Source organism: Orcinus orca, chromosome 8, assembly GCF_937001465.1.
Source record: "Orcinus orca chromosome 8, mOrcOrc1.1, whole genome shotgun sequence".
NCBI classification, from domain to species: domain Eukaryota; kingdom Metazoa; phylum Chordata; class Mammalia; order Artiodactyla; family Delphinidae; genus Orcinus; species Orcinus orca.
The window spans coordinates 46,367,119-46,394,378 of NC_064566.1; the positions used below are offsets into that span (position 1 = coordinate 46,367,119).

At 45.4% G+C, this 27,260-nt stretch overlaps 1 protein-coding gene across 6 annotated transcripts in view; it reads left to right on the forward strand.

Moving 5' to 3' along the window:
- The window catches only part of SCUBE2 (signal peptide, CUB domain and EGF like domain containing 2), a 68,363-nt gene extending 42,949 nt beyond the window's left edge, over positions 1–25,414 (forward strand). For 5 of the 6 annotated variants that reach the window (XM_033404554.2, XM_033404555.2, XM_033404556.2 and 2 more), the window contains 7 exons: positions 8,627–8,797; positions 11,010–11,177; positions 11,895–12,056; positions 15,130–15,327; positions 16,753–16,905; positions 20,782–20,861; positions 21,530–25,414. In XM_033404554.2, coding sequence (XP_033260445.1) covers positions 8,627–8,797; positions 11,010–11,177; positions 11,895–12,056; positions 15,130–15,327; positions 16,753–16,905; positions 20,782–20,861; positions 21,530–21,682 — 1,085 coding nt within the window. In that variant the 3' untranslated portion in view covers positions 21,683–25,414. Of the gene's footprint in view, positions 1–8,626; positions 8,798–11,009; positions 11,178–11,894; positions 12,057–15,129; positions 15,328–16,752; positions 16,906–20,781; positions 20,862–21,529 lie in introns of those variants that run through there. The other variant, XM_033404559.2, reaches the window with a different exon arrangement.
- Positions 25,415–27,260: the final 1,846 nt, after the last annotated feature.

Sequence of the window (27,260 nt, forward strand, 5' to 3'; positions counted from 1 at the left end):
CTGTGCCCTGTGATTATCTTACTCATGCCGCACTCGTATGGAGTGCCCTGCATGGGCCAGCTCTGTGGTGGGTGCTGAGGAGGTCTGAATAAATATGACAGCATCCCTCAAGTCGTAACCCTCCCAGGGAAGAGTCAGAGAAGCCTTCCCCAAAGAGAGAAAGCCTAAGTGAGTTTTGAAGGGTGCACAGATGAAGCATAAATGGGGAGGAGCATTCAGGCAGAGGAACAGCCTTAGGTAGTGAGGTTGAGCAAGATGTGCACAGGGCATTATTGGCATTTCAGTATTACTAACCCTGGAGTGGAAGGTAGGATGCAGTGAGCAGCTAGGCTAGTGGGCAAAACATGGCCAAGTCATGAGAGACCTTGAATATGTTGCTAAGGAGCCTTGACTTTATCTCTAGGTGACAGGTGTCATTAGAGGCTTTAATCAGGGAGCATAAGGTCATATTTACATTCTAGAAAGATCTCTCTAACTGAATTGGGGGTCAGGACTGGAGGCAGAAAAACCGATCTGGGAGCTTCTGAATGCTTTGCATAAGAGATATTGAGAACATGAAGGCACTAGATGGAGTAGAATAGAAGCAGTGGATTAGAGAAATATTTAGGAGGAAACGTGAGCAGCATTTGATGATAAATTGGGTTGGGGACTGAGACGAGGAAAGAGTTGGGGTGAGCTCAGAGGTTTCTGACTTGGCCTCTGATCCTGCACTTGCTTCCCATATGTCCCTCATCTCACCCAGCCCTGTTTCATATGCAGGAGGCACTGAGAAAAAGCCTGTGGGTTGGTTGAATGGCTAGATGAATGTGATCACTGGGGAAGAAATAATCAGAAAAGATTTATAGGAAAAGCAGAAAAAAATGGGCTCTTGAGAGGGCATGAGAAAGAATGAAAACTCAGATACAGAAAAGGGGACTAAAGCCTGAGTTTGAGAACTGTAGGGAGGCAAGTCAAGGAGGTTTTTGAGCCAGGGAGTGAAGCAGTCAGAGAAGCACTTTAGGAAGGTGAATCTTTTTTTTTTTTTAATTTTTAAAAATTTATTTTTATTTTTTTTTGCTGCGTTGGGTCTTCATTGCTTTGCGTGGGCTTTCTCTAGCTGCGGCGAGAGGGGGCTACTCTTTGTTGTGGTGCGCGGGCTTTTCATTGCAGTGGCTTCTCTTGTTGCGGAGCACGGCCTCTAGGCGCATGGGCTTCAGTAGTTGTGGCAGGCAGGCTCTAGAGCGCAGGCTCAGTAGTTGTGGCGCACGGGCTTAGTTGCTCCACGGCATGTGGGATCCTCCCTGGCCAGGGCTTGAACCCATGTCCCCTGCATTGGCAGGCAGATTCGTAACCACTGCGCCACCAGAAGCCCCTAGGAAGGTGAATCTGATGGCAGCATGTAATAACAGAGCTGAGGCCGAGAGGAACACAGGCAAGAGAAATCATTGGAAGGTTATTGGAGTAATCTAGATACGAGATGGTGAGGAGCAAAGGACACTAGTGCCATGGGGATGAAGCATAGGGGATGGACAAAAGGGACACAACTGTAGGATGCTGCAGCAGGGAGGAGAGACGTCTGGGATAACTGTGGTTTGGAGCGTTGGTGACTGGGAATATAGAGGTGCTGTTTAGAAAGAGAGTAAAGCCAGAGGGGTAGGAAGGCTTGGGAAGGGAAGAGAGAAGCATTCCCCTTGGGAAAGTTGAATTTGAGTTGCAACAAGACTCCCAGGCAGAAATGTCCATGGGCAGGTGGGAGTCTAGGAAAACGACTGCACCTCTCCATGTGCGGACTGACCCTTCTATCCTGCGTCTGTCCATACATGCTCTGACTCGCCTGCTGCTGAAATGGATGAACAGCCCACGCTCCTTCCTAAGGGTAACTCCTGCACTGGGGCTCTGGAGCCCATTCCCTCTCATCATCTCAAAAACGATACTCCTGCTGTTGTCCCCACCGACCCCCATCTCAGAATTCTCCTTCTCTACTGGATCATTTCAAACAGCACGCAAACCTACCTCCTGTCTTAAAACCCACACAAATCGTCCTTTGACTTCCTGCTTCTCTCCAGATCCTGCCTTCTTTCTTTGACCCCCTTGTAAAGCAAAACTCCTTGAAGGACTTGTCCAAATTTGCTGTCTTTACTACCTCACCGACCATTTTCTCCTCCACTCTAGCCAATCTGGTTTTCATTCCCAACCTCTCCACTGAAACTGCTTTTCCCAAGATTTCTAGCAACTTCCACATTACCAAATCCAGTTTCCAGCTGTCCCTCAGACTCTGCTGATCACTCCTTCCTCCTGGAAACTCTTGTCATGGGTTTCACACACCACACACCTCCGGTTCTTCTTCTGCTTCACCAGCTGCTCCCTTTTCATTTTCCATACTGGTTCTCCCCTAATTTCTTATCTCTAAACATCAGGGATCTCAGGGCTCAGTCCTCCATGCCCCTCGCCTATCTTCACACTCTCCTCTGTGACCTCATCCAGCGCCATAGCTTTAAATACCACCACATGCTAGTGACTCCCAAACTGCCCTCTCCAGCTCTAACCTCTATCTGAATCATGGACTTCTCTGTTCTAGAGGTGCTGAACATTTTTGATCACACATATACACACACACAGTGAAATACTTTTGAATTTGTGAATGTTTACTTATTTTAAAATTATATACTCTTACTATTGGCTAATATATTGTGTACAACATAACAAGTAGAAGAATGAGATACAGTTTACATAAACAAAATTTCAAATAGCTGGCTAGTCTCTGAGGGACCGTATTGACAACTTGATAAGGTTCATTGTGAACAGTAGTGGTTGTAAATCATTTTTCAAATAGTCTTTTTGTTCATTACTAGTGTTTTGGCTTAACTCTTGTCAGATCTGATTAAATTGTCACTGTTTCTATCCCGTGATGTGGTTTGACAAGAGCTAGTACCAGGAGAACAAGCTGTGTCAGCTCTGCACTTCCCTGTGGTTCACCTGCACTTGCATCACTGGTTCTGCATCATGGGCCCAGGATTTCTATAGGAATTGTTTAAAGCTGCTTTCTACTTTGTGATGGTTCAGTTGGTTGAAACTAGATCATTTTAATCAGGAAATCTATTCAATGAGGCACAACTGAAATTCTTCTCGAGACACTGAAAAGAAGTGAGTCAGTCAGTACCTCCCCACCCACAGGTCTCTTTCTCGGGGACCTTGTGTCTTCACACGTGTCTCTGACTTGTGGAGATGTGGACTGACTAAGGGACTAATTTTTTTTTGGGCTGCATCGGGTCTTAGTTGAGGCACACGGGATCTTTTGTTGCTGTGCACAGGCTCTTCATTGCGGCGCGTGGGTTTCTCTCTGGTGTGGCGTGTGGGCTCAGTAGCACCGCAGCATGTGGAATCTTAGTTCCCCCACCAAGGATTGAACCCTCATCCCCTGCATTGGAAAGCGGATTCTCAACCACTGGACCACCAGAGTAGTCCCTAATCTTTTTTTCTTTTAAACAGAAGAACTTTAAAAAAATGATTTTTCTTTCAGTTTTATTGAGATATAATGGACAGACAGTACTGTATAAGTTTAAGATGTACAACATAATGATTTGACTTACATGTATCATGAGATGATGACCACAGTAAGTTTAGTGAACCTCCATCATCTCGTATAGATACAACATTGAAGAAATAGAAAAAAAATGTTTCTCCTTGTGATGAGAACTCTTAGGATTTACTCTTTTAACAATTTTCATATGTAACATACAGCAGTGTCAATTATATTTATCATGTTATACATTGCATCCCTAGTACTTATTTATCTTATACCTGGAAGTTTGTATTTTTTGACCACCTTTATCCAATCTCCCTTTCTCCCACCCCCAAGCCCTGTGCAGCTCTGGTAACCACAAATCTGATCTCTTTTTCTGTGAGTTTGTTTGTTTTTGAAATATAATTGATATACAACACTATGTTAGTTCCTGGTATGTGACACAGTGATTTGATATTTCTGTACATTTCAAAATGATCACCACGGTAAATCTGGTTTAATTGCTAAACCAGTGAACCTTTCTTTACGTCTTATTTTTTAGATAAAAATTAATACACATAGATGTGAAAATGCTTTGCTCACACTCTGGATCATTTTGTAAATGTAAATGATACCCCTGAGGTGTAGCGTTCTACCTTGGAGACCACCGGTATAACCAGTGCCTTCTCAATACCAACACTTGCGTGGCCAAAAAATATCTTAAACTTGACATGTCTAAACAAAACATTTTATTCTCCTCTCTCCCTCCAAAATAAAACCCACTTCTCCCTCATCTCCTTCATCCCTCCTCTCCGTAACTGGCATCCCTATTTGCCCAGTTGCTCAAGTTGAAAGCCTCAGTCTTTTTGGCCTCTCTTGCTCTGTCACGCTCCTTACTGAATCCATTAGCAAATCCTGTCAGATCTGCCTTTACATTATATCCTGAGCCTAACTAGTTTTCTCTTCCTCTGTTATTACCACTCTGTTCCAAACCACCACCATCTCCTGCCAGTCTATTGCTATGGGCTCTGAATTGTTCTCCTTAGCCTTGCCCGTCTTCAGGCTGTTCTCCACATGGTAGCTAGAAGATCTTCTAGAAACATAAGTCAGATCTTTTCACTGCCCCATTTGAAACCTCCAACACACTTTGAGTAAGGTCTAATTTCCTTACCATGACCTTCAAGAACCTCCGTAAGCTGGCCCTTGCTTGCTTTTAGAGTCCATATCCTATCACCCAGCCCCTTTCACTATGTTCCTGCTACATTGGCTCTTTTGCTGTTAGGCAATACCATCACAAGGCTGTTTCTCTCATTTCACTCTGCCGTCTGCTCAGAGAGGCCTTTCCTGGCTACTCTTCGAAAATAGCATTCATGCAAACTCCATCCCCACCACTCTTTGCCTTACCCTCTCTGCCTGTTTTACTTTTCTTCATTGCACTTACCTCTAGTTAGCATTCTACTATGTATTTATTTGTTTGCTCATTTATTGTTCATATTCTCCACTAGAATGAGAGCCCCGTTAGGGCAGGGCCCTGTCTGTCTCCTCTGCTGTATCTCCAGCCCCCAGAACAGTACTCTGCACATAATCAGTGCTAAGTATTTAACTGAATAAATGAGTAGATGAATCTTCACAGGAACAACAGATGAAATCCCAAGGATAGTTGCCAACACTAAGAGAAAAGAGGGCCAAGGGCAAATCTTTGGGGAAATATTTAAATTGAGGGCAAAAGAGGCACTCTAGAGGAAGTGAAATCTCAGTCCCATTAACTAGGCATGAAGAGAACAGCACGCACTGGGGAAACTCAGCAAGGAAGGCGCCAAGTCCGGCTCATCTCTCTGCCCCAACTCTAAGAATGTTTTCAAATAGCAAACTGAGCACACACCAAAAACCTGGACAGACGTGACAAATCAACCTCGCAGCCCAAGGGAGTGCTCTCTCCTGTTATCCTGAAACACTCATTTAAAAGGAGTTCAAATCAGGATCCTGAGGCCACAGCACCGCCTCGAGCGCCATTGCCTCTGAGCCGTGACAAAGCAGCAGCTCCAGGAGACCCTGGGAATCCACGTGGGCTGCCTGTGGCTCTCCTTCAGAAGGCAAGGCGTGATTCTTAAGAAAACAGTCAGATGCTGGAGAGTGACCCCTTTTATTAGGTTCACCATCTTAGCCACAGAGAGACCATAGTGTTTGTCCATAGCCTGAAATACTCAAAGGCCGTGGTATTGAAAAGAGGGCCAGCCTTCAGGTCTCTTTGTCACCATTAATCCTGGTCCCCACTGGTCTCTCCCTTTTGCATCAGAAAGGCTTTCTCTTTTTGAAGGGGAGAGAAAACAGCTGTGCGGGATTTGAGAATGGGATTTTAATGGTCACTGAAGACACACAAAAGCTTTGCTGTGATCGCAAAGTGTTCTGGGGGCAATTGACTCCTTTGTCTGGGGCAGCAAAACAAGCTGGCTGCTCAAGGAGAAAAGAGAAGCAACTGAAACTGGCATTGAGGTCTCTTTAGGTCAGATCTTTAGCAGATTTGCAAAGAGCTGTTTTCAGGAGTCTCTTCATGACATTTCAGAATAGCTTTTTAGTGTTTAGCCCATTTTTACCTTGTGAAAGGAACAAATTAATCTGGAAGGTGCTTGCCATGGATTATTTCTGTACGTCTTTCTCTCTGGAAGGAAGATGGAAACTGTGAGTGACAAGATGAGCTTGTTTGTGTGGAGCAGGCCTTTCACTGTGAGAAAAAAGAACTGGTGCCCTCTTTTCTGCAGGGCAGCCCAAGGGGCATTTCTCAGTCCTTTGCTCACTTGAGAAATTGCAACAGATGTGGGATATCTTGAGGCTTCACAAAACGTAACCTTGAAAAGGCTTTGCGGGGTTTCAATAGTTCTAAGAAGGAGTGGACAACCAGAGCAGCGGGAGTCCGTCCAGTTACTCTTCGCAGAGAGAACCAGGTCCATTCTTGTCCACCTATATGAAGGGGATCGTTTTCTGCCAGAGGAACAGTGATAAAACAGACCAGACTGATCCGACTCTAAGTTATGATTCATGGGGCTGTTGGAATCTTTGCCGTCGTATGGGCACTGTCCCTTTAGGTGAATGAGCGTTATGAAAACAGCCGTTCCCAAAGTGGACATGGCTTGGGCTAGAGGAGCTCCTAACAGCCCTGGTTTTATTTTCTTGCTGCCAGTCTTCATGACAGCTGGCTTGTTAGAGCCATGAAGGGGTTAGGCTCTCATTTACTGGCCTGCTTTAGGCGCTGGGATAGTCAGGTGGAACACAGGATAAAAAGCCATGAATTCCTACTACATAATTCAGCCCAGCTTTTCATAGGAGGTGAGCTGAAACCAGAGTAATTATGGAAACCATTATCCTGTAGGGCTGCATTTAGAGACTAAGTCTGGAATTATAGGCTCTGTCTGCCAGAGTTCTGTGCATCATACCCATTATAATGTCGTTTGCCAAGAGTTTGGTTCACTTTTAATTTTTTAAAAAATGTCATTAAATGAATTAAAAATGATATGTGAATATTGTAAAAGAAAATCCAAACAATATAAAAAAGTATTAAGATTTAGACTTTAGAGTAGACTTTGACTGATATCATTTAATTGTAAAAATAATATTTGAAATGTGGCATGTTTCATCTTACTATGATTTTTTTTAAAAGCCTCAGTTTTCTTTAAATTATGGGGTAAATAATGAAAAGACATTTTTATTACTGGTAATAGAGAACTTTGCCATGTTTAACCCTAAAAGTACATATGCAAATTGCATTTGTAGGGTAGGATGAAAACCAGTATTCCCCCTTACATGCATTCAAGAGCTATAAGAGCTAATTTTATCATGTGATATTTTGTTTTCTATTTCTTAGCAGCTTAGGTATAAAAGGAAATGTGTTTTATTCCAGTCAGATTCCCCTAATGCCCCATAGAGAATCCTTGGCAAAGTCTGGAATTGTGATTCAGTCGGCACTTTTATTCAATGACCTTTTTCCTCTTTAAACTCAAAGCTCTTGATCTCATTGTAGGTGTATTTCACAGATTAGCTGTGGGACCTTGGCCAAATTATTTAATGTCCCTAAGTCTCTGTTTCTGTGAAATGGAGCTAATCATAGCGCCCAGCTCCTTTGGGTGTTTCCAGAACTAAATGAGATAAAGTGTGTAAAGCTCGTGGCACAGTATCTAGTAGATGGTACGTGCTCAACAAACGTCAGCCATCAGAAAGCCTGCTTTGGTGGTTATGATGATGTTCTTTAAATATTATACTAGGGAACCCACTTCAGTATATTTATATTCATATCCTAAAATAAGATATGAGCCCATGTTTAACTAAGAACACCAAAATATAATCAAAAGCATAGTTTATTAATTTCCTTGTAGTTTATTCTTTCAGGAGACATTTACTAGGCTTTGCTCTTTGTCATGTATCAATTTTATTACAAATATGAAGCATGCTGTTTTGCAGAGGTCATCTGTAAGACCCTTGAGATCACCCTCCCCACAGCCAACAGAGAGTGGGCTTTTTAAAACACAGCTTCTGGTCGTATTCTTCTCCTTTCAATGGCTCCTTTACCTGCAGGATAAAATCCAAAGGCCTGGCATTCAAGGACTTTTTTCAGTCTATCCCCAACCTTCCTTTCTTCCCTTTCCTCCCATGTCAGGCATGAATCTTTACAACCTGCCGCTCGTCCTATCTGGGGAGCTCCTACTCATCCTTCAAGGCCTGACACAAATGTAGCCTCCTCTAGGAAGCCTTCCAGGATGCCACCAGCCAGAATTAATAGCCCCCTCCTCTCTATTCTTCTAGCACCAGTCCTGTGTTCAGTGAATGATTTTCACTTTTATACTCCTCCTGTGAAGTAGGGAATGTCATCAGTGCTTGTGTTCAAAAATAATTAGGACCACTGTGATCCCTGCCCCCGAGGAGCTCATGGTCTAGGGAGAGAGGACCTGTAAATGCCTCTAACAGTGGGTGACAGAGACCATGGCAGGGAGGTGTACACAGGGAACCCAGAGGTGGCACACCTTCTGTATTCAGGGGGTTTGTATGGGGGAGTGTGGGGTCAGTGCCATCTGTTTACCTTCATCTCTAGCACTCACATCATCCTTCCTTGGCCTCTGTGCCCTCACTGACAAGATCATTTCCCCCTTTGGCTAGTCAGTTGCAGGGCTGGAACATACTACGATGGAGTACAAGAACGCTGCATTTTATGTCCAAATGGAACCTTCCAAAATGAGGAAGGGCAAGTCACATGCGAACCATGCCCAAGACCAGAAAATCCTGGGGCCCTGGAGACTCCAGAAGCTTGGAATGCATCTGAATGTGGAGGTGAGAATGCCCTCTGTCCCTTCTTACTCCTCTAATCTCCTGTATTGTTTAGCAGAAGGCATAAGTGCATTTCAGTGCAGACAATGCGTACAGCACCATGGAATTCCTACCAGCAGGGACCGCATTGGGCTCATCATTGGCTCTCCAGTACCTAGCTCAATGCCTGACACATGCTGAACAAATGAATGAAGATCTGATAGAATACACTGACAGGAAAAAAATGTGTAAATGTTGCAATTGCATGTTTAATCACTGTAAATAAATATCCCCTGAGACCTGAGTGATCTCCCAGTGTGTAGGGACTACCTGAAAGTGTCCAAAAATGGAGGAAGTAGCGCTGATTCTTTTTCTAGCTTTGGTCTCAAAGTCAGAGCTTATTAATTTTTTTTAAAAAAGTATCCATCTGGTTATTTTGTTAAAACTCTGTGAAGAGTTTGTGCGTGTGTGTTGCATTTTTAGTTTTTATTTGTTTTCTAATTGAAGTATAGTTGATTTATAATGTGTTAATTATTGCTGTACAGCTCAGTTATACATGTATATACATTCTTTTTTAAAATATTCTTTTCCATTATGGTTTATCACAGGATATTGAATATAGTTCCCTGTGCTGTACAGTAGGACCTTGTTGTTTATCCATTCCATATATACTAGCCTACATCTGCTAACCCTGCACTCCCGCTCCACCCCTCCCCCGACCCCCTCCCCCTTGGCAACCACCAGTCTGTTCTCTATGTCCGTGATTCTTTTGAAGAGTTTTTAATTGTCTCTTATAAAATGTTAACCCTGGAGCCATGCTTACTTAGGTTCTGTGGGCTTCTTTCCTATTTACTTTGCTAGTAAATGTCTTTATTAAACAGGAGAAGGGCCAGCTGTACTGACACTCTGTGGGCTCAAAGGGAAGGTGTGATTTGATGTGGCGATTTGTAGGTGATGTCCACGGCAGAGTGCGCCGGAGCTCTGGCAGCCCTGCCTCTCCTTCTAGTGATTCCCAGAGCCAGATTTAGTTCCCACCTAAATGACTTCAAACTCAAGTGCAGGACCTTTTCTGGTTTACAAATCAGATCCTCAGATTGACGGTGTGACTCCTAGCATACTTCGGCCTGTTATGAAATCCTGGAACTAACGGCAAGGTTGATAAGGAGGTACTTTGGGGCATCTGTTCACACTTGTGTGTGACCTTAATAAGATATATTTATAGTACATCAGAATATTAATAATAATAATTGCTAACGCTTATTGTATACTTGCCTATACCAGGCATCATGCAGGCATTCATGAATAATTCCATGAGTTGTTCATATGGTTATTGTATCACTACAAAAACTTTATGGGGTTAAAGAGACTCATTCAAGGTCACACAGCCAAAGAGTGGAGGAATCAGCAGCCAGGTCTGACAGATGCCAGACTCCTCCCTCAGGTGTGTTTGTTAAATGCCATTATATCTGTACCTTATGGGTAGAAAGAAAACCATGAAAATTAATAGAGGAGAGATGATTAGGAATATAAGAGACGGCAGATTTTTATAGCATCTTGCCAATGCCAGGCCAATTCCTAAGGAATGTGTGCTTTTAGAAATCCTTTTGTTTATGGCTGTGATACTTGTCATAAACTTAAAAAATATAATAAAGTACGGTGTTTAAAGTCAATAAATGCCTCTGGGTCCCTCTGTCAATGTGGATTGGATCGGTTGCATTTAGTACACTAATTGAGGGAGGCCAGGACACACCTTAGCATAAGGAGATGTAACTTAGTAAATATAATTGGTAAAAAGGGGAGACTCTTCCGTGACCAGAAGAGTCTTTATATCACTAGGATATAATCAGCTGGGTGAGGGTGTACTTCTGGGTTGAATTACCACATTGACTGCAGGCAGAGAACCCTCTCTCGAGGGGCTCCTGCACTGCAGCAGCTGCCTGGGCCCTGGGTAGTCCTAAGCCTGCAGCCTACCCATGCCTGCTCCGTAATCCAGAAGGGTCCACACTTGTCTCCATCTTTGCACTGTGCTGTGTAGCCCTGTGTGTAAACATCAGGCACCCCCATGCTACCTCGTCAGTGTCCGCAGCAGGGCTGGACAAAGTTTCTCTCGCTGAGGTGGGAGCTGAGGTCCGCATGGGGTGACAGGCCTGACCACATCTCTCTGATCTCATCTGCAGAGAGATGGGAAAGGCTCTGCCCAGGGGCCTTGCTCACCTAAGGTCATTGATCCCCCCAGGTCTGTGCCAACCTGGTGAATATTCCGCGGATGGCTTTGCACCCTGCCAGCTCTGTGCCCTGGGCACATTCCAGCCTGAAGCTGGCCGTACTTCCTGCTTTCCCTGTGGAGGAGGCCTCCTCACCAAACACCTGGGAGCCACTTCCTTCCAGGACTGTGAAACCAGAGGTGAGGACTTGGTAGCTTGCCCCTTCCCGGAATTGAATTTCCCCTTTTGAGAACCGTGGTCAAGCCCCAGTCAAGCTCAGCCGAGGTGCCCTGCGTGGGCCCCAGTGGCAGGGAGGACAGGTCCCCACGGCCATTCGTCCCTGCTGGATGTGCAGGGAGCACAGGAACTCCCTAGACATGGTCCTCCCCTTCGAACGCGGCTGACTGCAAGACAGCCGGGGAGATGGGCAGGTTTAGTCCACAGGCTCCCTCTGCTCCTTGCTTCCAGGCCTCCTCTAGCTCCTCACCCTTCCCTAGAGTTCCCCACTCCAGAACAGGCCCTACGCCTTCTACAGAGCCTCACCCCGCTGCCTTCTGCAGGAGCCCAGCCCCAAGCCCAGGGTCAGCTCTGTGCCCCTCCAGGCTCCCAGGCCCGCTGTGCGTGAAGACAGAGCTGTGAGCGTTCACGCCCGACGACATCACGGACAATGAACTCAGAAGATACACCCATACCTCGTTCCCTTTGTGTTTTTCTCAGTGTCATGAGTCACAAGTTGCACCCAAGCTGGCTGTTTAGGGAATTAAATGTTGATTAGCCCCAGAGTAGTAGGAAAGCAGTACTTATTTGGGCATAGACATTTCTGTCCCAAACTGCAAAAGCTTTCGTGTTACATCTGATGAAAATAACAGTCTTTTTTTTTTTCTTTTCGTTCTCTCCACCTTCCCCCACCCCTACAGTTCAATGTTCACCTGGACATTTCTACAACACCACCACTCACCGATGTATTCGCTGCCCAGCAGGAACATACCAGCCAGAATTTGGAAAGAATAATTGTGTTTCCTGCCCAGGAAATACCACGACTGACTTTGATGGCTCCACAAACATAACCCAGTGTAAAAGTAGGTCTCTCTCTAAGGCTTTTCACAGTCCTTGATTAAGAGGGCAAGCACCTGGGTCCACCTAGGGGGTGCGGGTTGGCAGGGGTCCCTGGTTCATTCAGGACCGCGGAGCCGTTGTTAGCCCTCCTCAGGGCTCTGCAGCTCAGTACTGGACCTGCAGGCACTCACCTGTATTGGTGCAGGCTACTTCTCCAGGCACATTCACAGGGTGTACTTGCTGTAATTTGCTCCCAAGGGTAAAATGTCAGTTCAGCCCTGTTCAACAAGCACTGTTTGAGGACCTGTTATGTACCAGGCAATGCAAGCAGAATCAGTACCTGGCCCTGCAGCAGCACAGGCTGAGGGACTGCAGAGGAAAGAGCTACTCCTTCTGTCTGGAGAGACGAGGAAAGGTTTTGATGGGGAGAGTTGGGGGAGAGTGGGAGAAAGAACTTCACGCCCAAGAGAGCAGCTGGGAGGAAGCACAGACTCAGAAAGGTGAAAGGCTTTATGGGAAGAGACCCCTGGACCTGATCATGGAATGTGCTGCAGGGAGTCTGAAGCAGACCAAGAAAGGAAGCCTTGTTGACTGAAAAAAAAAAAAAAGCACAACCTAAAAGTTGAGAGTTATGTTTTATTCGGCTCACAAAACTGAGAACTTAAGCCCGGGACACAGCCTCTCTGATAGCTCTGAGGGACTGCCCCAAAGAGGAAGGGGAGGAACCAGGATATATATGAATTTTTGCAACAAAGACCAGGTAGTCGGAACATCAAGATTACTGTTAATTAAACAAGACCCGATATCTCAAGGTAAGGAAGTTAGCGCTTTTCTGTGTAAGGGAAGATACAAGAGTCTGGGCTCACTGAAATCGTTCCTTTGATCTGCACCTCAGCTATCTGGGGCCAGCATCCTGTGCTTTCTCATCCTGAGTCTCCTCAGGGTGCATCATTTGGGGTGGCTGCAGTGTGATGGCTTGATGGTCGCAACATCCTTTGTTTACTGACATGGCAGGCAACGTTTTTTCTTTTTTTTAATTTTACTTATTTTTATTTATTTATTTATATTTTTGGCTGTGTTAGGTCTTTGTTGCTGTGCGCGGGCTTTCTCTAGTTGCGGCGAGTGGGGGCTACTCTTCGTTGCAGTGTGTGGACTTCTCATTGTGGTGGCTTCTCTTGTTGCGGAGCACGGGCTCTAGAGCACGGGGGCTTCAGTAGATGCAGCGCATGGGCTCAGTAGTTGTGGCTTGTGGGCTCTAGAGCGCAGGCTCAGTAGTTGTGGCACACGGGCTTAGTTGCTCTGCGGCATGTGGGATCTTCCTGGACCGGGGCTCGAACCCGTGTCCCCTGCATTGGCAGGTGGATTCTTAACCACTGCGCCACCAGGGAAGCGTTTTTTCATTGACAGTCTTGACTGCCAGACTAGGGAGCTTAGTTTGTATTCTGTAGGAATGGGGAGGTAAATCATTCAAGGACTTGCTATTTGGACTTGGTTTGTTTGCTTCTTTGTTTTTAACTATTGTGTAAAATTCTCTAGTAAAGGCCAGCTGACAACCTCAGCTGGTTCAGCAATGTAGGGGAGCAAGAGGCCTCCCCAAACTGGAAGAGTAGGGGATTGGAGGGGGCAGTGAATCACTTGAATTTATGACTGGAAGCTTATCTGGTTTTCTCTCTATCCCAACGAAGCCCTTTTAACAACATCCTCACAAGTAGCTGTCTAGTCTCTTTTTCGTTAAATTAAAAAATTTTTTTAACATCTTTATTGGAGTATAATTGCTTTGCAATGGTGTGTTAGTGTCTGCTTTATAACAAAGTGAGTCAGCTATACATATACATATATCCCCATATCTCCTCCCTCTTGCGCCTCCCTCCCACCCTCTCTATCCCACCCCTCTAGGTGGTCACAAAGCACCGAGCTGATCTCCCTGTGTTATGAGGCTGCTTCCCACCAGCTATCTATTTTACATTTGGTAGTATATATAAGTCCATGCGACGCTCTCACTTCGTCCCAGCTTACCCTTCCCCCTCCCCGTGCCTTAACAAGAAGCTTACTGCCGCTCATAATATCCTAGTCTTTTGGTAGATTACACTTGGGAAGTTCACAGTGTAAGAAGATTCTTTTCCCCGTCAAGATGAAATGTTTCCTTGCCTTCCCACCCCTGGTCCTTGGAGCTGCATGGCACAGTTCCTCAGGTAGCCGGTCAGGCTCGGAGACAGTTTTCTTGACTCCATGACTCTCTCCTCTCCCTCTTCTCTTCCAGGAACAAAAGGCTGTTTTTTTGTTTTTTGTGTGTTTTTTTCCTACTGGGAATAATAAATCCCAGTTACAACTAGAGAGGCCAAAGGTTATCCTTCAACATCTTCTCTTGAACAGGTTCACCTGACAGTTTTAAACATTAAGCTCCTTTAGGGCAAGAATATTTGTTGGATGAATGGAGATTCAGTGAGTGAAGTGTGGCTGAGGTGGTGTGTGTGTGTGTGTGTGTGTGTGTGTGTACGCACAAGTGTATGCTCCTTGCCTTTGGTGCCAGAGGTGAGTATCCAGCATGACCTATACTGACTGATAGCTGAATGGAATTCTCTTCCCCACTTAAAAATAAAACATGGTCTTGACCAGAGAGGAAAGTGAAAGAGTATGGCTGTCATGTCTTCATCAAAGATCTCTAGGAAAGGGTCAAATATCCTTTGCTGAGCAGTAAGCTCTATTCTCCCTATTTTGACAGACCTACAAGTTCTGTGCCATGCATTCTCCTGGCACTTGGACTTTGTAAACAAAACAGTAAAAACTAAAGTTATCCTTTTGTTTCACAAACACCTGTCCCTGACCTTGAATGCCTTCAAGTTAATGAGAAAATGATGCCCTGGGAACCCAGAGGGGTGGGCTCTGTGTGGGAAGTTAATGTAGTCGGGCTCTCAGTGGGGGCTGTGGGCACTACAGGGCAGACTCATTCCTGCGATGATGTCATTTCCGGGGGCAATAGGGTTCTCCTCAGCCAAGCGGGGGCTGGCCATGACATCATTGTTATTATTATTTTTTGACCATGACATTATGACAGCTGTGCTGTGCCTTTGTAACTCACGGCATTTCCTCTTCCAGACAGAAGATGTGGAGGGGAGCTAGGTGATTTCACTGGATACATCGAATCCCCAAACTACCCAGGCAATTACCCTGCCAACACAGAATGTACCTGGACCATCAACCCACCCCCCAAGCGCCGCATCTTGATTGTGGTCCCTGAGATCTTCCTGCCCATAGAGGATGACTGTGGAGACTACCTGGTGATGCGGAAAACTGGTGCGTCTCACCTGTCTGCTCCTCTCCCCTTCTGAGGCCAGCTGAAAAGCCTGATGGCACGCTGCCTGGCTTTATTATTTAAAACATTTTTTATGGAAGTATAGTTCATTTACAATATCATGTAAGTTTCAGGTGTACAGCACAGCGATTCAGTCATATATATGTGTGTGTGTATATATATATATATATATATATATGTATATATATTCTTTTTCAGATTTTTTTCTCTTATAGGTTATTACATAGTATTGAGTATAGTTCCCTGTGCTAAACAGTAGGTCCTTGTTGGTTATGCCTGGCTTTAAATGGGAGAAGCAGGCCTAGAATGCCACCTCGTATTAGAACAGAGATGGGACATGAGTTTCTAGAGTTTGCCAAGAAAACAAAATTTAGACAAAAACCACAGGTTGAGGCCTCCTGTTGAACCCTAGAGGAAGTGATCCTGCGGGTCAGTCTTCCCTCTGTGCTCATTGGGAACCCTCTTCCACAAGGACACAGAGTGTCAGTGAAGCTCATGCAGGGCTGGCTTCAGGACCCCAGACACTTGCCTCACCCTGGGAAGCAACTCATGGCTTAGGGACTGACCAAGACAAAGGGCGTGGTCCAGCCAGGAGGGACCCGCCTCCCATCCTGATGCATGACCCAGTGTCCATAAAAGGATACTGTCACCAACGCAGCTTAGAGGCAGTGTCATGAGGGGGCTCTGCCTGGATCTGAATCCCAGCTCCACCTCTTACTAGTTCTATGATCTTGGGAATACGTTCGGGAACTTTCTGTGCCTCAGAGTGCTCATCTGTTAAAATGGGGATAATAATAGTTGCTACCTCATAGGGTTATCATGAGGAATAAATGCATTTTTATTTGTAAAGCACTTAGAATAATAATGACACATACTACTTAAGTATTTGCCATTCTTATTAGTGGTTACAATGTCTGGAGTCAGGTGTGGGTTTGAATCCTGATCTTTCCACATACTGGCTGTGTGATCCTGGGCAAGTAATTAATTTCTCCGTAAATGAGATAACCACTGCACCAACTTCCTCTGGGTTTGGGGGGTGGGGGCTAAGTGAGATAAAAGTCTATAAAGTGCAGAGCACACTGCCTGGTCTAAGGAACCATGCAGTGAATGGCGGAGATTATTACCAGGTTGCAGCAGGTTGGCCCTGCAATGTGAGAGCCCTGACCTCAGCTCCTGCAGTGAGTGCTGCACCCTGGGCTGCTGCCGTTTGCCAGCCATGGGCCTTGCAGTTAGCCTTCCCTGGGGCCCACAGTCACGACTGTGGCCCTTACGAGGACTCAGCTGGTCCTGAAGAGCCCTTGTACATAACTTGTTATGTGGTGTGAGGATTTGAAAAGATGAGTGTTTATTATCTGCAGGCTCAGTGATGAGTCTTGAACCCCGTCCCCTCCAACTTCCCTTGGCAGCTTCGTCCAATTCTGTGACAACGTATGAAACCTGCCAGACCTACGAACGCCCCATCGCCTTCACCTCTAGATCCAAGAAGCTGTGGATTCAGTTTAAGTCCAATGAAGGGAACAGCGCCAGAGGGTTCCAGGTCCCATATGTGACATACGATGGTAAGCACTGTGAAGCTCAGGCTGCAGCACGCATAAGAAGGTTCTCTGCTCTGAACAGAATCAACTCCTGGGCCAGCTGGTAGACTGCTGACAAGCACGCATGCTCAGAAAGGCAGGCAGGATACGGAGAAAGGACATCGCTGACTCACAGGTGCCAAGGTTTAAACAGGCATTTGGGGATACTGACTACAAGGATGAACAGATGTTTTAGAAAGTAAATGAACGCGAGCATAGTTTTGTGGGTCAGAACATGGGCGATGGCGTCAGCCAGGTTGGGTTTAATCTCTTCTGCAACGTTGTGGATGTTACTTACCATCTCTAGGCTTCATTTTCTCAGTGTGTAAATAAGGATAATCGTTAGACTTAATGTGAGAGTTCAGTAGGATAATCCATAAAGGACTGGGTGCCGTGTGTGGCACATAGTAAATACTCAATAAATATTAACCTACTACAATTGCAGCTTTTTTTATATAGAATCCCAGGGAATGAGGAAAAAGACCTGAGTTCTGGTCTTGTCTCTGCCACTAACTTGCTGTGTAACTTTGGGCAAGTTAGATGACTTCCCTGATTTCATTTTCTTCTTGTTAAACGAAGGGGTGGCCTGTGTGAGCCCTGGGGCCCTACCAAGCTCTGAGACTTCGGTGACAAACATTGACTAGGAACACAAAATGAACTGGACCTTGTCCTGGAAGACCTCATAACCTAGCAGGGAAGAGTTATCTGTTCATCGTGAACTTATTCATTCATCCATGCCGCAAATATTTAATGAGCATCTAGTATGCCAGGTATTGGGTGAGGTGCTGGAGACAACACGGTTAGTGACAGAGATACAAAAAAGAATATGGTGTCATAGATGCTACAACGGGGCATGTACAAGGCTCTGTGTGAGACAGAAAAAGGGGCAGCCATTCATTTTGCATGGGTTTTTGGAAAGAATAGAGCAAAGTCTCAAGAGATTTGGGTCTTGAAAGAATATGTAAGTTTTCTTATAAATGGGAGGAAGAACACTCAGGAAAAGGGAATGACATAGGTCAAAGGATGGAGTACCTGGCATGTTGGGGACTAATGATTTTGCCAGTTGGTAGGGTGCATGGGGCTCAGCAGTGAGAGATGAGATTAGAAGCAGGTGGGGTTAGGCTATGAAGAGTCTCGAGTGCCAAGCTCAGAAGGGTGGACCTAATCTTAAAGGGAGCCACTGAAGGTTTTTAGGCAGACAGGTGTGAAAAGTAGGTGTTTTGGAAAGACGATATTCTATGGAGTTCCTAAAAACACCTCACATAGTTTATTTCTAACATGTGACAAACTCTAGAATCATCATCCTGGTGCCTGAAACCATGTCAAACACTAAGACAAGGGCCCTTAGTCTCAGACTCCTAGGTGGACACACATGGCTCCCAGGTGGCTCTGCTGGGATTCAGAGCATCTTATCTCCCCAAAGGCAGCCAGCCAACAACCTCCCCCATCTAGGATCAGGAAGGAGCCAAAAAGCCACAGAGACTCCAGAACAAATGTCACCAAAGTTCACACATTTCAGTCAGGCTGTTCTCAACTCTGTGACACATGAAAACGTCTTGATTTTTTTCTTTAATTCAAACAAAGGGTTGTAGCTTGAACCAGGGGAAATGACATATAACCCTGGTTAGGCCCACAAGAGTGTGTCTGAAATGTATGGACACCAAGGGGAGAAGAGATGGTGCAGGTGGGATGAACTGGGAGATTGGAATTGACATATATCACTAATATGTATAACATAGATAACTAATGAGAACCTGCTGTATAGCACAGGGAACTCCACTTCGCTGTACAGTAGACACTAACACAACATTGTTAAACAGCAATACCCCAATTTAAAAAAATATTGTGTCTGTCACAGCAGAAAATAGTTGAAAACTGCTGTTTTGGCCGTGCAGAAGCCTTTTAGCTCTTCACCAGAGCCTATTTAATTTTTTCTTTCAACCTATATTTCAGACAGTTTTGATATCTGGTTCCAAGCCCAGAAGAACAGCAGTCACATTGAGAAGGGGCAGCTGAGGCTGCTACAGACTAGCCCACTGGCCTGGAGAGCAGGGAGCACCGTAGCTGCGGCTAACATGTGCTGAGCTTATGAGGACCAGGCATATGCCAAGTGCCCTTGACACGGCACGTTCCTCACAGCCACCCATGCAGTGGACACGACTCTCCTGATGTTACAGATGAGGCCACTCTGGCTTAGAGATTTAAGTAACTGCCTGAGAGCACAGCAGGACAAAGTTGCAGGGGTCTTTGGGACTCTTGAGTTCTTACCTACAACACTGGAGTGCTTTTCTCATGACAGTTGGAGCAAGTGAGGAGACACAGTAGTTCTTTTTTTTTAATAAATTTAGTTAGTTAGTTAGTTTTGGCTACACTGGGTCTTCGTTGCTGCATGCGGGCTTTTCTCTAGTTGCGGTGAGCTGGGGCTACTCTTCGTTGTGGTGAGCAGGCTTCTCATTGCGGTGGCTTCTCTTGTTGCGGAGCACGGGCTCTAGGCGCACGGGCTTCAGTAGCTGTGGCATGCGGGCTCAGTAGTTGTGGCTCGCGGGCTCTAGAGTGCTGGCTCAGCAGTTGTGGCACACAGGCTTAGTTGCTCCACAGCATGTGGGATCGTCCCGGACCAGGGCTTGAACTCATGTCTCCTGCATTGGCAGGCGGATTCTTAACCACTGTGCCCGACACTGGGAAGCCCAACACCGTAGTTCTTAAAAGCAGAGGAAAGATTTTTTAAAAAGACGGTGGTTTGGAAACATTTGGGATAGCGGCAAACAGCTCTCTAGAACAGTGACAAGCGTTCCTAATGGTGAACTCCTCATCAAAAGGAGCTAATTCTCTGAGGTAGAGACTCTGCAGTAGAGGAATTCAAGATTAAAAAAAAAGAAAACGTACCCTCATTCATATTTTATAGATTTTGTATTCACGAAAATGAAAGGATAAGAAGAAAGAGACCACATGAAGAGAGGACCAGCGATATTGTACATGTATTAAATTAGTAATTATGAGTATTATCCTATGAATTTCCATTTCCCATCACTTGAGCAGGAGAGACTTTTTCTCCCACACAGTTCCAGTGATGTTCTTATGATTTGTTTGGATTTGTTGCACATAATATGCATACAAAGAGACATTCTTCTCTGCCTGGAATTTAAAAAAGATTGTGTTTTGCATATGTTTGATTTGAATTATGACTGTAGGAAATAGGCTAGACTTTGAATGCATCAAGGAAGGTGAGGACTAAGAGTTGAGCAGCATGAAGGTCACTGGTGACCCCAACAAGCAGTTTTGGAGGAGTGCTGGGGGCCAGAGTCGACTGGAATGGGTGTGAGAGAGAAAGAAAGGAATCGAATTGGAGATAGTGAGTGCTGACAATTCTTTCAAGGAGTTTTGATACAAAGGGGAACGGAGACGTGGGATGGAAGCTGGAGGGAGAAATGAGGTCTAGAGAGGGTTTTTTTAAAAAACATTGGAGACACAACAGCATGTTTGCATGCTGGTGTGATAGACCAGCAGAGAGAAAATTTCATCACGTAGGAAAGGAAGGGCAGAATTGGTGGAACAACGTCCTTGATTTGGTGAGAGAACATGGAGCTGGTAAGCAAAGTGGAGGGATGGGTCTTGGCTGGATATACAGAGGTTCATCTGAGGGAGGAACAGGAGAGATGGATGCAGATGCTGGTGGGTGAGAGGAGGTAGCGGGTGAGTCTGTGGAAGTTCTCTCTGATTGCCTTCTTAGTATCAGAGAGGTCATTGTTCTGATGGCAGCTACAGAAGGGGCATTTCTCAGAACCTTATTTGAAAAATGAAAGAGTCAGCCTGGAAAGAACTAAAGCATACAAATGCAAAATATGTCCTTTATTCAAACAGAGGACTACCAGGAACTCATTGAAGACATAGTTCGAGATGGCAGGCTCTACGCATCAGAGAACCATCAGGAAATACTGAAGGTGAGTATGCACCCGAGGTGGCCACGGCAGTCACCCCCAGGGCTCGCCAGGCGCCACCGAGGAAGGGTTTCCTCTTGCTACCTTTCAGACACTGAGCCTGCTCTGGGCTGAGGTCAGTTTTATATCTTCACCAGACTTAGGTTTTTTTTTAAAAAAACTCAAGGGGCCATTTTTAGTGTTGTCAAATAAAGTAGTATTTTTTAGTTTGGAAATGTGTGGAGGAGCAGAGGGAAACTTGTTTATCAGAAATCCAAGCCAGCGGCAACTCATGTTTCCATGTTCATTCTCCAAATAGTTGAGGATTCTTGGCTCCTTGCTCATCCTTCCAGCCTGAAGTCCACCAAATTTTAGATACTTATAAGTATAAATAAACACTGGCCATATCACTAACGCTACAAATATTCCCCAAATTCCAAAGTTACCACGTGGTTTAGAAAAACAATTTTTTACACATTAAATTTTTAAAATAAAAGTAATATGTGCTCTTTATAGATACTTAGGAAACAAAAATTGGGACTAAAAAAGATAAAAATCAGAGGAGACAATTTTCACAAAGCGTTTTTCAGCTGATCAACCTACCGCCTAACAGTGGGACATTATAGTTCCATTGGCAAAATGTCATAATGTTAAAATATTTTGGCCCAGTAACAAAATTCTGTTCTTTTCAGGATAAGAAACTGATCAAGGCTCTGTTTGACGTTCTGGCCCACCCCCAGAACTATTTCAAGTACACAGCCCAGGAGTCCCGGGAAATGTTTCCAAGATCCTTCATCCGATTGCTCCGTTCCAAAGTGTCCAGGTTTCTGAGACCTTACAAATGAGCCTGCCCACGTGCCACTCAGCACAGCATTGGGCTGTGGGCTGGTGGAACACAGCGATCTGCTTCTGCAGCCAGCATAGCCGGATAACGCTGCCTCTAGTAGCAGTGCCTGGTTAGAGTTCAATTTTTATAGATAATACAGATATTTTGGTAAATTGAACTTGGTTTTTCTTTCCCAGCATTGTGGATGTGGACTGAGAACGGCTTTGAGTCTTACTCGCTTCTCATTGCTGTGGGCACATGTCTTGGATATGTCAAGGGCTGGCTGAGCGGGACTTCAGTCAGCTCAGGTGAGATGCACGTGTCCTTCTTGGTCCTCACTCCTCCTTGAGGGGGCTGCCTTGTCTGAGACTTCAGCTTCTTCCAGCATAGTCCTCCCTAAGGGAGCCCTCTGCATTCAGGTGTCGGCTCCGACCAGGCAGAGCAGGAAAGGGGGGAGGGAGGGAGGGAGAGTCCTCCAGGCATCATCTACCCACCCGGGACCTGGGAGGACTCGGTGACTCCACAGCCTTCTCCAGCCTGTGTGACCTAAGTTTGATCCCAGAAGCTTGAGTCCTAAGCAGTGATCACTAGAAATTACTTACAGCAGAAAGAACTAGAAATAAAAAGGTAGAAACTAAGCACTTCCACAGACATCGTAATGTAGACCTATCAATGGCCTTCCCTGTTGCCAGTTTCCACCTCAGAGCAAATGCACAGTGCTTGTCTTACACCTTCAGCTGTGCCCTCAGGGCAGCACTCTTCTGGGTGCTGCAGTAGAGCCTGGAGAGTTCAGATAGGATGTGATCTCCTCGATGGATGAGAATCCATCCATCATGAAAAGGAGATTTCACACACCCCGAGTCAATACCGCCAAGGGTTCTCCTTCCTCCGTGGGCTTCCCAGCACAGGGCGTGCGAGGTCCAGGTGCGACGTGGTACAGACCAGCCTGTCATGTTTGCCTTCCTTCCTCTCGCCAAGTTCAGAGCCTGACTGGGGTCCAGGGGCACGGGCTGCACGGCTCAGGGTGGTCTCAGGCCCTTAATGGTCACCCACTGCCGGAAGCACACAAATCCCGGCCTCTTAGTACCGCAGAATCATCTCATTTTCTCTCGGCACAGTGGGACCTCACAGTCACTTTCTCCCACAGGAATTTGATTTTTCAATATTATTGAATTTTTAAAAATTGAAATCTATAGGCAAAAATCTCATTACAGTGAATAAAAAAGACTTCTATCAAACAAGCTGCCATTTCCCTAATGAATGGGCTGACTACACACAACCATAGTGTTTTATTTCAGTAGCAAACTAACTCTGCACACAATCAATTCTCTACACCAAAGTACCAAAAGAAAAAAAAGATTAACAAACATTTTTGAAGAAAACAAAGATTATTTCATTTATTGTTGAATTCTCTTTTCACCTCAATGTTTTGTTTTTTAACCTATTAATAACATTGAGTTTTTAAAAGCCCAATCAAACTTCAAAAAATTTATTTGGATGGTCCTAAATACCCATTTCTAAGTCTCTCTTCAAAAATTTGAGCATCTTCGTTTTAAAAAATAATCATTAATACAAGTACTTGGAATTGGTGATGCCGGAACTTGGCTTACATTTCTGAGTCTGACCCTAAGATGAAAATTCAAATGTAATACAATGTGAGTTAATGACCTGACCGATGGCAGCAGAACTGCGCCACCCCGTCCAAGCATGTTAGTAACTTTGTCCTTAGGACTGTCTGATTCTGTATTGCTGGTTTCACAAGAAGGCTAGGGATGGCAGTACACTGGGGGTTGGAAGGAGGCTGCATAAACCTGGTCTCTGTGAAGCATCCTTCAGGAGCTGGGCCTTGCATGAGCCACTGAAGCCCTCCTGAAGCTTCCTCTCTATACCCATCAACCACTCTGAGAGACTCTGTGGTCCTGTTGGAAGACTGGATGGCAGGGGCTACTGTTGCTACCTGTTAAATCAGTAAATAGTTATCAAACATCTGCTCTTTGCCAGGCACTGTTCTAGGTCCTAGGGATGCACAGTGACAGGACAGACAAGGTCTTGTCATTTTAGAGTTTACATTTTAGAGGGAGGAGACAATGAACAAATCAACACGGAAAGTATCAACTAGTAGTAAGTGCTATGTTATGTTGAAAATTAAAATAGGTTAATATAACAGATGATGGTGTGGCTTCTTTAGGTTTGGGAATTGCGGAGGTTTCTCTAGGTAAACGGTATTTCAACTGAAAAATAAATGGCAAGAAGGAACCAGCCTTGGACAAATCGGGGGAAGAACATTCCAGATAGAGGAAAGCCAGGTGCAAAGGCTATCAGGCAGCAACAAGCGTGTGTGTGGATCATAGACTAGTGAGAAGGCAAGTGGTATGAGATGAGGCCAGGGAACTGGACAGGGGCCAGAGCACACTGGGCTTTGGAATTCAGAATGAGGGTTGTGGGTTTAATTCTAAATATGTCGTGCAGCTTTTGGAGGGGGTTTAAACAGAAGAGTGAGGTGACCTGATTTCTGTTTTTAAAAGATAGCTCTGGTTACTGTATGAAGAATAGGTTTTAGAAAGCAGGCACGGAGGCAGAGAACAGTTAACAAACTACTGCAACCAACCAAGCAGCCATCCAGTGAGAGATGAGGTTGTCTGGGTAAGGCGGGAGTAGTGGAGAGGAGAGAACAGAAGGATTCTGGACATGTTTTGGGAGAGAGTCACCAGAACTTGCTGGTGATTGGGTGGAAGGGGAAGGGAAGGACAGCAACTGAAGGTGACCCCTAGTTGTCTGAATAACTGGTAGATGGAGAAGACTGCAGGAGGAGCAGGTTTGGGACATGTGACAATCTAAAAACCTGTCTACAAATTCTTTGATGCTCCTTCCATGCAAAGTTGGGGGCCTTTTGCCCCTCCCCTTGAACCTGGGATCTGTGACTGATTAACCAATCTTATATGGCAGAAGTAACATTTTACTAGTTCCTGGGCCCAGGACTTAAGATACTGGCAATTTCCACTTCGTCTCCTTGGGAAACTCACTGGGACTTCAGTCACCATGCCTTGAGGAAGCCATAGCAGCTCGTGAAGAGAAACCAAGCCCTCCCCACCTCCCCACCTCCCCACAACCCAGCTGACTCCCAGGTGACAGCTAGCAAAACTTGCCAGCTAACCTTAGAAATGGATTCTCCAGCTGATGCTTCACTGAGCAGTCCCCGTTGAGCTGTACCAAAATGACAGACTTGTGAGCAAAATCAATGATTATTGTTGTTTTAGTCATTAGGCTTTGGGTGCTTTCTTATGCAATGATAAGACACTGGAAAAGAAGAGAAGATCAAGAGTTTAATTTTGGCCATTCTAAGTATGACATGACTATTAGTATCCAAATAAAGATTTCAAATAGGCAACTGGTTCTATGAAGTCCCAGGAGCGCTCAGGGCTGGAATATTAATTTTAATGTCACAGAATAAAGAATGAGACGGGTTGAGGTCACCTGGGAAAAGTAGGTAGATAAAAGAAGACCAGTCAACTCTGAACTCTGGGGGAGCTGTTGATAAAGTAAACAGGAAGAGGTCAGAGCTGAGCTTTGCCTTCCTTCCGCGAGAACAAGTTTTGTGGTAGAACTCTGAGTGGGAGAGGAATCTGTACATGTCCTTCCCTCCAGCTGTGGATATTGTTCTTGAGCCATTTACTGAAGTGCTGCTTTTATGGCTTCAGCCACGTTTCCCTTGAGCTTCCAATGCTAATAAAAGAGTGCTTGCCTTTTCACACTAACGGATGATTATCTTCACTTTGGAAGATTGCTTCCTCTGAATCATTCTCTGAGCTGTTGAGTGTGTCATCTGTAGGCACTCACTGGATTTAGGTTTGCAGGTGATTTTATAATTGTCATGTGGAAACTTGGGAAAGGCAGCAGCTGCACCGCACAGAGCAAGGAATTGTGGATCTTTGCAGGAAGAGGCACCAGGGCTGCTGCATGCTGCCCACCACTGCAGACCACTGCAGCCAGTGGGCCTGTGCACCGGGAAACCCTGGGCTCCCTCCTGCACACCTCGATCTCCTCCTTAACTCAGAAGACATGCCTCTTACTGGGGCTGTCAGTATATCTGCTTCTTTTCACGCGGGAGGATGGATCCCAGGAGCCTTACCCAAGTCTACATTACTCTTAGTCAGTATTTGGGAGGCACGTGGATTAGGTGAGGCTGGAGTAAAGCAGTTCCTCACCAAGTCAAGGGAGCCTTGTTACCTGTGGCCTTCTTGCTAGGCAAGCCATCAGCTGCCTCCAAATCCAGGTCCTGGGTGTTGCCACTAGGAGCCCAACCACAGGAAATTAGAAGCCTCGGAGAGGCTTCCTCCCTGTGTCATCTACTCCAGGGGCTTGTGAACCCAGCTCAGGGGTGTCCTGGATATTTGTGGTAACATGCTTCCTTCTCCGTTCAGGCAGTCCTGATCCGCCTACAGGAGACCAACATCTGGGGCTTGATGGCCCAGCGAGGCTGCTCCTGTGATTGACAGCTATAAAGACATACCTACTCAGCAGGGATCACTTTCCAGGGAACACAGGATTGAAATAGATTTAGAAAGTGAAACCACTCGTTCACAGGCAGGTTGCTCTAGCTGAATAAAAGGGATACAAATTAAACGCACCTACTATAAACAATGATCATAACTCAGCATTGCTTGGTTTTCAGAGTATCTCATTAGGGGAATGGACTACAGACCTTAGTTACTAATAATTCTTTGTTAACGTGTTTGCTCATTCATTCATTTATACAACATGTTTACTGAGGGCTTACCAAGTGCTAGGTATTGAGGAACCGGTGATCCTGTAATGAGCAAAATGCTCTTGTGGAGTTTAGATTCTAGTGGAGGGAGACAGAAAATAAACGAACATATAGTAAAGTCAAGTGTGATAACTGCTATAAAGAAAGTTAAAAAGGGTGAAAAGATAAGAGTATGAGGAGGTGGTGGGAGGGAGCGGCTACTCTAGATAGGGTGAGCTCATCATTGGAATCATGAATCCAGCCCCCTCCCAGGGCACTGGCTCCTTAAACCAAGCCTGGCAGCACTGGCCCTGGCAAGTTCCTCTGCCCACCCAGCAGGAACTTGACAGTTTGGCTCAGGCCAGGATGACGAAAGCTCCAGCATGTGAACAAGCCATTTTGCAATTCCTAGAACAGGTGCCACCTAGTGGTTGTAAATGGAATCCACCTGTGTTTCAGTCATCCCACTGCCTCGGAGCTTAAGTAACCTTGGAGCTTAAATGCTCATAATTCAAGACAAAATGTTACCAATGGGATGTTGGGGACTAGGGCTGTGGTTTGACAACTGATTGCATGCTGTTTCAAACAGCCCTCGGAATGTATCTGTTTAGGTCTTTTCCTTCCCTCTGCCTGGCCTAATGACTAATGACCAGGTGAGAAGTCATTGATCTTCAGGTCCTTTCAAACTATCAACAATTCTCTGAATCACATCCATGTCCAAAGACACACACACACACACACACACACCACATTCATTTATTCATTGTTATGGTCTCGGCACCATGCTAGGCTGGATACATATTCCTGAGACAGGAGGAAAAAGGACTTGAAAGAATGAGGGGGGGCAGGGGGG